This window comes from Paramisgurnus dabryanus, chromosome 3 (assembly GCF_030506205.2).
Source record: "Paramisgurnus dabryanus chromosome 3, PD_genome_1.1, whole genome shotgun sequence".
Classification (NCBI taxonomy): Eukaryota; Metazoa; Chordata; class Actinopteri; order Cypriniformes; family Cobitidae; genus Paramisgurnus; species Paramisgurnus dabryanus.
In genome coordinates this window covers 3,165,080-3,177,220 of record NC_133339.1, presented here as the reverse complement: position 1 = coordinate 3,177,220, position 12,141 = coordinate 3,165,080, and the positions used below count along the sequence as shown (strand labels likewise).

Here is a 12,141-nt window from a genome sequence, read left to right as displayed (position 1 = left end):
AGCTAACTTTGCTAACCGCTTTTTTAGCTAATATTAACATTGCCACAATAATGGCTAAAGTTTCTTTAATGTGTTATTTAAAAAAGCAAGAGTTGATGAAGAAGATACGCCACTGCCTCCATCTACCGAGCCCAGTTCTTCATTAACCCACAAGAAGGCTAGTCAGGCGCTGGTGGCGCTGGCTACCGCTTGCTCCCTGGCGGCAGTTTCAGTGCTCTCTCCCGGTCAGTCTGACACAGGTTACCCGCCGATCTAACTGCAATTGATGAACCACCTTCACAACCCAATTTGCATCCATGAGTTACTACCCGCCTCAACAACCTTTTGTTTTTTGAAAAAGAACTCTGTGACTCTTTGGACTATAATGAGATCATTTCTGTTTTCATCATTAAACCCAGGCGTTTGCGTCTTGTTTTGTAGAATTAAAACAACAAAGGTAGGCATGTTGTTTAACTAATTTCCTTATTTTTGCTCGTGAAGTGATTTAACTAAGTGGTGTGTTGTGTATAGATGTATGCCAGCCTTATAGATTAAACTTACATTGTTTAATTTAAACGAGTTGCTATTTTTGGCACAAAAGCTTAATTTCCAACAGGCTGATTGCACTGTATATGGTTGATTTAACATAACTTAGGCAGTGTGTTGTTATTTATTTCAAACTGCTGAGAGTTTTCGTCATTTCAATTTATTTTTAGCCTACTTTATTTCAGGTGAACTGTTTTAGCACTGCTGACTAGCCTGAATAAGCCTGGTTTGTCCAGCCTTTATTGAGCTCTGTTGGTTGAACATGTTTAGACAGTGTTTTATTATGGACTATTGAAAGTAAAGATGTCACTGTTTTTGCAGTTTGTCTATTCTTTTTTTTTCCACTCTAAGGTTTAATTATCATTTAAGTAATTTTATTCTGATAAACTATAGGCCCACTCACTTTTGCTCCGGCCCGCCCAAAATACAATTTCTGCCTACGGCCCTGTGCAGGACAAAATGTGCATGGGTGGACACAGCCACCCAATTGACTCTACAAAATGTGGAAGGGAAACTATTTGTAGGTGGTGCTAAATTTGAGAGTGAAAGTGAACCTGCTGAGTATCCAATAGTCAAAATATTAGAATTATAATAGATTTACTAAAATACTATAAAACATTTAGCTCCAGTACCTGATTCTGATAACAATAAGGTACTTGAGGCAAGTAATGTATTATAAATAAGTCACGGCTAAATGAGTTGCAGTCACTTTGCTTTGTTGCCCTTCAGCAGTGACAAATTCACGATACAACACAGCCTCCTCTACCTTATTGCTTATACATTAACTTGCAATGTGCACTGTTCATTTGCATTGTAAGGTTTCCGCTTTATCTAGAGCAGTGATTCTTCTCAAGAGGGCCTCAATAAACTTAAGGGGGCCTCGAGATGACCTAAAATTATTTAGAATAAGACAAAATAATACTGAATATCAAGATATTTCTTAGTTTTCGTTATTTTTGTAATATTTTTTGTAATAATTACATACAATCTGTCTAGTTATGCCAAGCTCTAGTACAGGTGTAGGCAACGTCGCTCCAGGAGTGCCAACGTCCTGCCGTGTGTAAGAAACTATGGCTATTATTGCTTATTTATCACATTATTATAATTGCATGAGGGCGAGTAATTGAACGACTACTTGTCACGTAAGTGTTCCTGTAGCTCAGCAAAAGGTCATGGTTTCCAATCCAGGGAACACGCATACTGATAAAAAATTATAGTTTGTAATGAACTGTAAGTCTCTTTGGATAAAAGCGTCTGTGTCATTATCCTGCCCTCCTGTCATAGTTATTCATAGTTGTTTAGTCATGTGGCAGGATCGTGGCAGTATCCATGTTTTGTGTTGTAGCACATGGCCTTTGTTTGGTCTGTGTGCTGCTGTGTCTCGTTTGTGTTCCCACCCCTCTCGTCTCCTCGTTATCTCTCCCATCAATGTTTGATTAGTTTCCACTGTTCCCTCTTGATTTGTTCCCTTATATAATGCCCTGTTGTCTAACATCCTGTGCTCGTGCGTTGTGTATTTAAATGTATTTGTCATGTCCTTGATCATGTCGTCTGTCAGGTCTCCCCGGATCGCGTAGATTGGCTTGTGTCCAGTCCGTGTTTGGGTCGAGTCCAGTCTTGTTTGTTAGAAGTCAGTCCAGTCTGGTTTATATTATTTCAAGTACTGGTTTCCCCATCGTGGGTTTTTGCTTTGTGTTTGTCATTTATTAAAGTCTTGTTTCATGTACCCCAACCTCGTCTGCAATTGGATTCGTTCCCCACTGTCTCGCTTGGTCGTGATAGAGCGACCAGGCGAGCAGTTCCTGACAGTCTGCCAAATGCATAAATATATATAATAAGAATTTGACACAAAATAGACATTTGAAATATTTTATTTGGTTTTTGTAGCAAATTCAAACATAGCATGAGAAACCAGACAGCGGAGTAAAGCATTAAACCTAAGTAGTACCGGTCAAGATGACTCTTCAGGGTTATCAGGGTTTTTTATCAGGGGTAAAGCTGTTTAAATAAGAACTATATACAAAAAAAAAAATTGTTTATTTATTCTACTGTACCTACTTTATTTTATCTTGTCAATAGATGAGTTGCTACAACAAATGAAGTTGACTTATTTGAACTATATTTTGTAATTTATAACAACTCATTTCAAGGTAAATAATAGTAAATTAAAATGACTTGTAAATCCCAGTTGATTAAACTAAACAGTTTAAGGCAGCAAAGATTTTTTTACAGTGTACGTAAGCGACAGAACAGCTAAATATGCAACAAATGCATTTAACTCTGCATATAATCGAGAAAAAAACCTAAATGATTATCATTCAGATAAACTACTTAAAGCTGCAATCCTTAAACTTTATAAAAGCCATGCTTAAATTTAAATGAAAAAATTTGAAGGCTGATCAGTCAGAGATAATAACATTGTGATATTTCTTGGGCTTGACTGATGCCACTGCACAGTTTAAGTTACTTTTTATATCATTGCCCTTCAACACAAACACAGTCTTACACCAGTCACCCTTCTGATCTTTCCTGATATTAGTGACTTTAAATGTCTCGTATGGGGGAATCAACACCTCTTTCTGATTAGGAAACTGGGAGTATTTTGACACATCAGCACCGTGATAAGTCTCGATTTCAAAACAAGATTGATTTCCGAAATCCATTGTTACTTTACGATCAAGAGAGGAGGACGTAAATTGGCCAAAACGAATCTCTTTGTTCTTGACACCATCAAATTTAACATTGGTACCACGAAAAGTGAACTTGCGTCCCTTTTGCTTTTTCTTTAGAGTCTGTATGGCTTGTGTCAACCAAAAATGAAGCGAATACCATTTGTATTTATTGTCTTTGTATTTCTGTTTATCGGTCCTAACATCCTCATTGAATTTACTGAATACTTTATCACCAGTATACACAGAAATGGCAATTAAATGATTTCTTTGCAGATTGTCTTTTGGTCCAGGGATGTTATTTGCACTGTTTTTCCAAACTTTTCCAAAGCCTGATATGTCAGCACGGATTTCTTCAGTTAGATATTTTGTCTCCACCAATTCTTCCATCTCATCTGTACAGCCATAATACCGGTCATCAACTGAATTCTCTGCCATATCTAATGGATATGTCTTGGGATGTCTGTTAATACCCAGTCTGTCATCCTATATCCAATGAGAAACATTTTAATATGCTTAGTAATAATGTAATCATGATTGTACAATAATATACAGACTCTTAATTCAATCGTACCTGTCCTAGGACAACTTTACTGGTGACAATGAGAATAAGAGCTGCAGTGATCAACATCCTGATTTAGTCTGAATCCTCAGATGTACAACGAATGAAGATCAGGTATGAATATAATACAGCGAAGAAGCTGCATATGACAACAAATACAACATTGTGTAATAAATCCAAAATCTTTGCACAATAGAAAACACCACATCACAACTTCTTATAGTTTAAAATTTACACATGAAGATGCATTCAATATACTTTATAAAGAGCCATTTAAAAAAAAAAGCAAAAATATTTCTTTAACTCAAGCGTTACCTGCCCAGACAGCAGACGACTAGCGTGAATGTCTAATAATATCTGCAAACTATTAGTTAAAATTCACAGGCATCTTTGGTGGACAAAATCATTTACAGTAACAAACCTTTTCAGATGTTCAGACTTCAGGTGATTTTGTTCAAGGATTCTTCAATTTTCAAAGTATCAAAGTTCAGTAAAGTGGATATGATGTTGAGATCTGGCAATGAGCAAGAAACTAAGAGGGTTTTATACTTTTGAAAGTAGTAGGCGGGTCAAAGGTTTCCAAGAAAATGACATCTGAATATTAAATGAGTATTTTTTTATAGTTATCATCTGTATAATGAAGGCTAGATGTCTTACAGTGGAGTCTAACGTCATTGCCTGGCAGCCATCTATCTCAGACAACATGTAGCATTGTGTTTTAATGGTGCAGGTACTTTTAAATGCTCATAACTTGCTCAATTAAAAAATCTTATGAAAATGATCATAAGATGGTTTAGCCAGCAGCCATATCACCCTGTAGCCCAAGACTGGTTGCGCACTGAAGCTAAGTAGGGTTAAGCCTGGTTAGTACTGGGATGGGAGACCTTCTGGGAAAACCACGTTGCTGCTGGTAGAGGTGTTAGTGAGACCAGCAGGGGGTGGTCACCCTGTGGTTTGTGTGGGTCCTAACAGCCCAGTATTGTGATAGGGACACTATACTTTCAAAAAGCACCGTCTTTCGGATGACAAGTTAAACAGAGGCAGGGGTGGACTGGCCATCTGGCACACTGGGCAGTTTCCCGGTGCGCCGACGTACTTTTTGGGCCGATATATCTCATACTATCTCTGTCTGAGCAGCCCCATTAGCGTCTTTTTTTCTAGACAGACCGGCCCACTGACATTTAAGCAGCAGCCCATTGTTTTTTTTTTTATGACATTAAGCTGGCCCAATGACTGACCAGCCCAGTCATCGTCCTTTTTTAGTAAAGTCACTTTTATGAAACATTTAATTGATGACAACAAAATTAAAAATAATGATTTAATAACTCCATAACAACGAATCAATCAAGCAGAGTGCAGCTGCTCAATACAACCTTTATTTAATTACAGTTTATCAAACATATCACAAACATATTCGAAATGCAATGTTTGCACTGTCTAGCAATGTGTGTTTATATGTAAACTAAAACAAACGTTTTTCTTTATAAAAGTTTGCATATCATAAAGTTTATTGAGTAGGCTTGCATGTTTTTCGGTTGGAGGGCTTTAGAAAAGGTCAGTTGATTTCCGGTAAGAGAACATGGGGACCATCTATGCTCACTGTTTTTTGCGTTGCATGGAATTTTTAGGTAACTAACGTTTGGTGTAATGGCAGACTCCCTAATCACAGTGCCCTGACTGAACAAGGGAGCTGATAGCACCTGCACTCACTCTTATTTATATGATTGTAAAGTAAAATAAAGTTTAAGGGGTGGTTTCCCGGAAAGGGATTAGACTAGTCCTAGACTAAAATAAATGTAAGAGCTGTCCAAACTGAAAACAACTTGCAATGCCATATCTTAAAATATATCAGTGTCCTTAATTTTGCTTCAAAATGCACACAAGTAATGTTTTCAGTAAGGCATGTTTGTTAAAACTAGTTATATTTCCTAATTAAACTAAGGCCTAGTCCTGGCTTAAGCTAATCCCTGTCCGTGAAACCACCCCTAAAAGTTCACTGTGAACATCAACACCTGATCTCAATCAAACAGAGCTTTATTAGGATACACTCTTAGAAAGGATTAACAAATCTTTGTGCATTAAGCTTTTAACAAATTATGTGTCGCTTTGTGTTGATTTTGTGTTAAAATATAACACAAGTTGTGTTAAAAGTAACACAAAATGTGTTGTTTCAATAATAACAAAGAGATGGGTGGATTCCGGGAAAACACATTTAATGTGTTGTCCCAGAATCAACTTTAATGTATTTTTTAACACATTCGTTCTAAGAGTGTAGATCAGTAAAAGCTGATGATCAACACTTCCTTTTAAATGCAGTTAGATATTAAAATAAACTGATCTGAAATCAGGAAGTTTGCCTGTTGAACAAACCAACAAGGAAAGGAGGCGCTGAAAAGCTCCATGATAAAAACCTTTAGGTTTGGACTGGCAAATACCGATTGCAATAGGATTTCCTTCACTCCCACACAAGAAGTTTATAAACATACAGTACAGTGTTGTCATTTGAATTGGTTCTGCACTTGCTCAAATATTACGCCCTAGTTATTTGAGTTAAGTGCTCATTGTAAATATGTATTCTTTCAATTATTTTATTTAGTATATTTGTATTTTTTATTGTCGGCTGATTTTTTGTCTTAATCCATCCCTGTTTATAGACAACACACACACAAACAGAACTTCCAGATTTTTTTCCAAGCATGTATTCTGGTCTTTATACCAAAGCGTTGTTCGGTGTCTTGTTAATGTCAATTTTGTTTTAACCTTAAAAAATGATTGATTTAATGCTACCAGCAAATACACATTTACCATCACTGCCATGAAACAGAGCTGTTTACATCACAAAAGTTTTGCTTCCACCTCCAAACTAGCAGCATGTTCAGCATTATAGACTGAAATATAAAAAGGTTTTTTTATTATACAGAAGATGCAAAAAAGTAATATATTACTTTCTTAATAAATAAAGAAATTAAGTTAAAAAAAAATCAACATTTTATGGATCTACATTCGTGACAAACAAACACATACAGCATGTGGTGGATTTTTGATAAGGAAGATTTTGGGTTTGACGGCTACCCACTGAAAAAAAGAGTGAGTAAAATAATATACTATCAGTGACATCAAAACACAAACTTTGCTTCTTATACTTCACTATAACGAATTATAAAAGCTTAGTTAAAAATTTAAAACTAAATTTTTCTATTAGAAGAACAAGGTCATTGAAAATGTGGTATTGATCAAATTAACTCGATAACCAATACATAGATGTTTTGATGTCACTGATAGTATATTATTTTACTCACTCTTTTTTTCAGAGGGTAGCCGTCAAACCCAAAATCTTCCTAATCAAAAATCCACCACATGCTGTATGTGTTTGTTTGTCACGAATGTAGAGCATGTATGGGCGGCTGCATGGAATGGACTCCTTACCGTTATTTCCTCCTATTTTAAGACTTTTTAAACTATTTAACCGGTTATGAGAAACTGTTATTAGTGTAGTCGGATTACCTGGGGTGCAGGAGTGCAGCAGTAGCAGTGTAGTTATGAACCAAAAGATCTCATTGTAGTCACTGTTCAGTCCAGCGATGTGTGAAGCACAGTGAAGTCCTCTTCTGCTTTAAATACAGAGTCAAGGGTCTCCGACCAGGAAGATAAAGCTGGAAATTAATCCATGCACCAAATTCAGATCAGTTGATTTCATTTAACATTGAAAAGTGCTGATCTTCAGCGTTTGCTGATTTATCATGAAGTAACCACACTTATGGTGATAAGACCAAACATGCTTATGTCAGCGATATCCAATCTGTCTCCTGGAAGACCACTGACCAACCCTTATCTGATCCAGACATATCTGCCAGTAATGTTTAATCTCACAGATCTTTATTAACTGACCGAATTTAAGAGTTTTTTCTGTTCTTTTGTAACTGCAGTGGAGTAAAATGATAAACCATGATTCAAACACGAGTGTTGTGCAGGGCAGAGTAGCGCTTGTTTGTCGTTTCTACAAACACAAATGCAGACATGATTTTAATGTTTTAGTATTCTTAACTTACCAATCTGTTACATTCTCTATACAAAATAGTAGCAATGTAATAGGTGCTCTTATTCAATTGTATTTCTGTAGCGCTTTTCACAATTGTTCATCGTACCAAAGCAGCTTCACATAAGAACACAAAAAAGCAAACAACAACAAAGCATATCAGTTTTAAATATAGTTTAGGATATTTAAATTTGAGAGTGAAAGTGAACCTGCTGAGTATCAAATAGTGAAAATATTCGAATTATAATAGATTTACTAAAATACTATAAAACATTTAGCTCCAGTACCTGATTCTGATAACAATAAGGTACTTGAGGCAAGTAATGTATTGTAAATAAGTCACGGCTAAAGGAGTTGCAGTCACTGCAGGCCTCAATAAACTTCCAAAGGGGCCTCGAGATGACCTAAAATTATTTAGAGTAAGATAAAATAATACTGAATATCAAGATATTTCGTACTTTTCGTTATTTTTGTAATATTTTTTGTTATAATTACATACAATCTGTCTAGTTATGCCCAGCTCTAGTACAGGTGTAGGCAACGTCGCTCCTGCCGTGTGTAAGAAACTATGGTAATACGAATTGTTATCAATCTGTCAAAAACGTAGTTACTACACTTTAACTACCATGATTTAATTATCGCTTATTTATCACATTATTATAATTGCATGAGGGCGAGTAAATGAAAGACGACTAGTCACGTAAGTGTTCCTGTAGCTCAGCAAAAGGTCATGGTTTCCAACCCAGGGAACGCGCATACTGATAAAAAATATAGTTTGTAATGAACTGTAAGTCTCTTTGGATAAAAGCGTCTGCCAAATGCATAAATATATATGATAAGAATTTGACACAAAATATACATTTGAAATATTTTATTTGGTTTTTGTAACAAATTCAAACATAGCATGAGAAACCAGACAGCAGAGTAAAGCATTAAGTAGTACCGGTCAAGATGACTCATCAGGGTTATCAGGGTTTGTTATCAGTGGTAAAGCTGTTTAAATAAGAACTATACAAAAAATGTATTCTACTGTACATACTTTATTTTATCTTGTCAAGAGATGAGTTGCTACAACAAATGAAGTTGACTTATTTCAACTATATTCTGTAATTTATAACAACTCATTTCAAGGTAAATAATAGTAAATTAAAATGACTTGTAAATCCGAGTTGATTAAACTAAACAGTTTAAGGCAGCAAAGATTTTTTACAGTGTACGTAAGCGACAGAACAGCTAAATATGCAACAAATGCATTTAACTCTGCATATAATCGAGAAAAAAACTAAAAGATTATCAGTCAGATAAACTTCTTAAAGCTGCAATCCTTAACCTTTATAAAAGTCATGCTTAAATTGAAATGAAAAAATGTAAAGGCTGATCAGTCAGAGATAATTACATTGTGATATTTCTTGGGCTTGCCTGCACAGTTTAAGTTACTTTTTATACCAGTGCTCTTCAACACAAACACAGTCTTACACCAGTCACCCTTCTTTATATCAGTGACTTTAAATTTCTCATACGGGGGAATCAGCACCTCTTTCTCATTAGGTAACGGGGAGTATTTTGACACATCAGCACCTTCACAAGTTATGATTTCAAAACAAGATTCACTTCCAAATTTCATTGCTACTTTAGATGTACGAGAGGTGGACACAAATGAGCCAAAACGAATCTCTGTGTTCTTGACACCATCAAATGTAACATTGGTACCATGAAAAGTTAACTTGCATCCCTGTTGCGTTTCATTTAGAGTCTGTATCGCTCGTGTCAACCAAAAATGAAGCGAAAACCATTTGAATGTCTTGTCTTTGTATTTCTGTTTACCGGTCCTAACATCCTCATTGAATTTTCTATATACAATACCACCAGTATACACAGAAATGGCAATTAAATGATCTCTTTTCAGAATGCCTTTTGGTCCAGTGATCTTTTTTTTACTGTTTTCCCAAACTTTTCCAAAGCCTGATATGTCAGCATGGATTTCTTCAGATAGATATTTTGTCTTCACTAATATTTCCATTTTCATTGTGCAGCCATCATACTGTTCATCAACTGAATCCTTTTCCATATTTAATAGATATCTCTGTCTTTTAATACCCAGTCTGTCATCCTATATCCAATGAGAAACATTTTAATATGCTTAGTAATAATGTAATCATGATTGTTTACTAATATACAGACTCTTAATTCAAGCTTACCTGTCCTAGGACAACTTTAGTGGTGACAATGAGAATAAGAGCTGCAGTGATCAACATCCTGATTTAGTCTCAATCCTCAGATGCACAACGAATGGAGATCAGGTATGAATATAATACAGCGAAGAAGCTGCAAATGACAACAAATACAACATTGTGTAATAAATCCAAAATCTTTGCACAATAGAAAACAGCACATCACAACTTTTTATAGTTTTAAATTTACACATGAAGATGCATTCAATATACTTTATAAAGAGCCAGTTAAAAAAAGCAAAAATATTTCTTTAACTCAAGCGTTACCTGCCCAGACAGCAGACGACTAGCGTGAATGTCTAATAATATCTGCAAACTATTAGTTAAAATTCACAGGCATCTTTGGTGGACAAAATCATTCACAGTAACAAACCTTTTCAGATGTTCAGACTTCAGGTGATTTTGTTCCAGTATTCTTAAATTTTCAAAGTATCAAAGTTCAGTAAAGTGGATATGATGTTGAGATCTGGAAATGAGCAACAAACTAAGAGGGTTTTATACTTTTGAAAGTAGTAGGCGGGTCAAAGGTTTCCAAGAAAATGACATTTGAATATTTAATGAGTATTTTTTTATAGTTATCATCTGTATAATGAAGGCTAGATGACTTTTGGTGGAGTCTCTATAACGTCATTGCCTGGCAGCCATCTATCTCAGACAACTTGGAGCATTGTGTTTTAATGGTGAAGGTACTTTTAAATGATCATAACTTGTTCAATTTAAAAATCTTATGAAAATGATCATACGATGGTACGGCCAGCAGCCATATCACCCTGTAGCCCAAGACTGGTTGCCCACTGAAGCTAAGTAGGGTTAAGCCTGGTCAGTACTTGGATGGGAGACTTTCTGGGATAACCACGATGCTGCTGGTAGAGGTGTTAGTGAGACCAGCAGGGGGTGCTCACCCTGTGGTTTGTGTGGGTCCTAACACCCCAGTATTGTGATAGGGACACTATACTTTCAAAAAGCACCGTCCTTCGGATGACAAGTTAAACAGAGGTCCCGACTCTCTGTGGTCGTTAAAATCCCAGGATGTCTTTCAAAAAAAGAGTAAAGGTGTGCCCCGGCATCCTGGCCAAACTTGCTTGATGTCCTACTAATCATCCCCTCATATACTAATTGACTTTATCACTCTGTCTCCTCTCTACTAATAAGCTGGTGTGTGGTGGGCGTTCTGGTGACATATGGCTGCCATTCCATCATCCAGCTGGATGCTGCACATTGGTGGTGGTTGAGAAGATTCCCCCATTCGTATGTAAAGCGCTGCAGAAAAGTGCTATAAATGTAACAAATTATTATTATTAAAATCACATTTAGGACATTTTCTATGTAGTATTTAACAATGAGGCCATAGAAGTCCATTTAAATCAAGTTAGTTCAGTCCAATTGCAGAATCATAAATCCAGGGTTGCCAGATCTGTGGAACAAAATAAACCCCTTGATGCTGTAGCCCAAATTCCAAACCTTAAAACATCATACCAAATTGTAAAATGTTCTTTTTTAACATTTACTAGCAACATTTCGGAGAGGCACAGTGGCTTAGTGGGTAGCACAGTTGCATCACAGCAAGAAGGTCCCTGTTTCAAGCCCCTGGTGGCCTTATGTGTGGAGTTTGCATGTTCTACCTGTGTCAGCATGGGTTTACTCCGGGCACTCTGGTTTCCTCCTATAGGCCAAAAATATGCAGGTTATGTGAATTGTAAATGTCAAATTGGCCCTCCTAAGCATGCCTGTATGGATCTTGCATGAATTTAGTCATAGGTGCTGGAATGGTGTTAAGAATAAACAAACAAACTAGCAAAACGCCTGGAAAAAACCCAATTAGTTACCAAGGAAACGTACACAGGCTCTGCACTGGTACCTCTTCATCACAAAAAATGTGTTTACTTTCAGTAAAATACAAGCATTTTAATCAAATATAATTTAACCCACAAAAATAAATAACCCATCAGCAATAATTTAAAAGTAGGCCAATTGCAACTCTGTGCCTGTTGCAATACCGATACAGATACTTTCATGTGTGTAGTGGGGTGAGGGTGTCTGTCCATCCTGAGAATCTGCTTACCCTACTTTGATGTTGAATTATGTTGAAAACTGTGCCTTGATGGTCAATCTGCTCCA

The 12,141-nt window shown here is 36.3% G+C and overlaps 1 protein-coding gene across 3 annotated transcripts; it reads right to left on the bottom strand.

The window, feature by feature from the left end:
* Positions 1-2,380: 2,380 nt before the first annotated feature.
* On the bottom strand, positions 2,381-10,493 carry LOC135733811 (erythroblast NAD(P)(+)--arginine ADP-ribosyltransferase-like). 3 transcript variants are annotated; one of them, XM_065252594.2, is made up of 3 exons: positions 10,397-10,493; positions 9,991-10,117; positions 2,381-3,680 (listed from the first exon to the last, which is right to left on the bottom strand). In XM_065252594.2, exons 2-3 carry the CDS (start codon positions 10,045-10,047, stop codon positions 2,925-2,927), a joined length of 813 nt encoding a protein of 270 aa, XP_065108666.1. In that variant the 5' UTR covers positions 10,048-10,117; positions 10,397-10,493; the 3' UTR covers positions 2,381-2,924. The 3 variants fall into 3 exon arrangements, with proteins under 3 accessions (XP_065108666.1, XP_065108665.1, XP_065108667.1); XM_065252593.1 differs by lacking the exons at positions 9,991-10,117; positions 10,397-10,493 and adding exons at positions 3,769-3,895; positions 4,178-4,309; XM_065252595.2 differs by lacking the exon at positions 2,381-3,680 and adding an exon at positions 8,649-9,902.
* Positions 10,494-12,141: the final 1,648 nt, after the last annotated feature.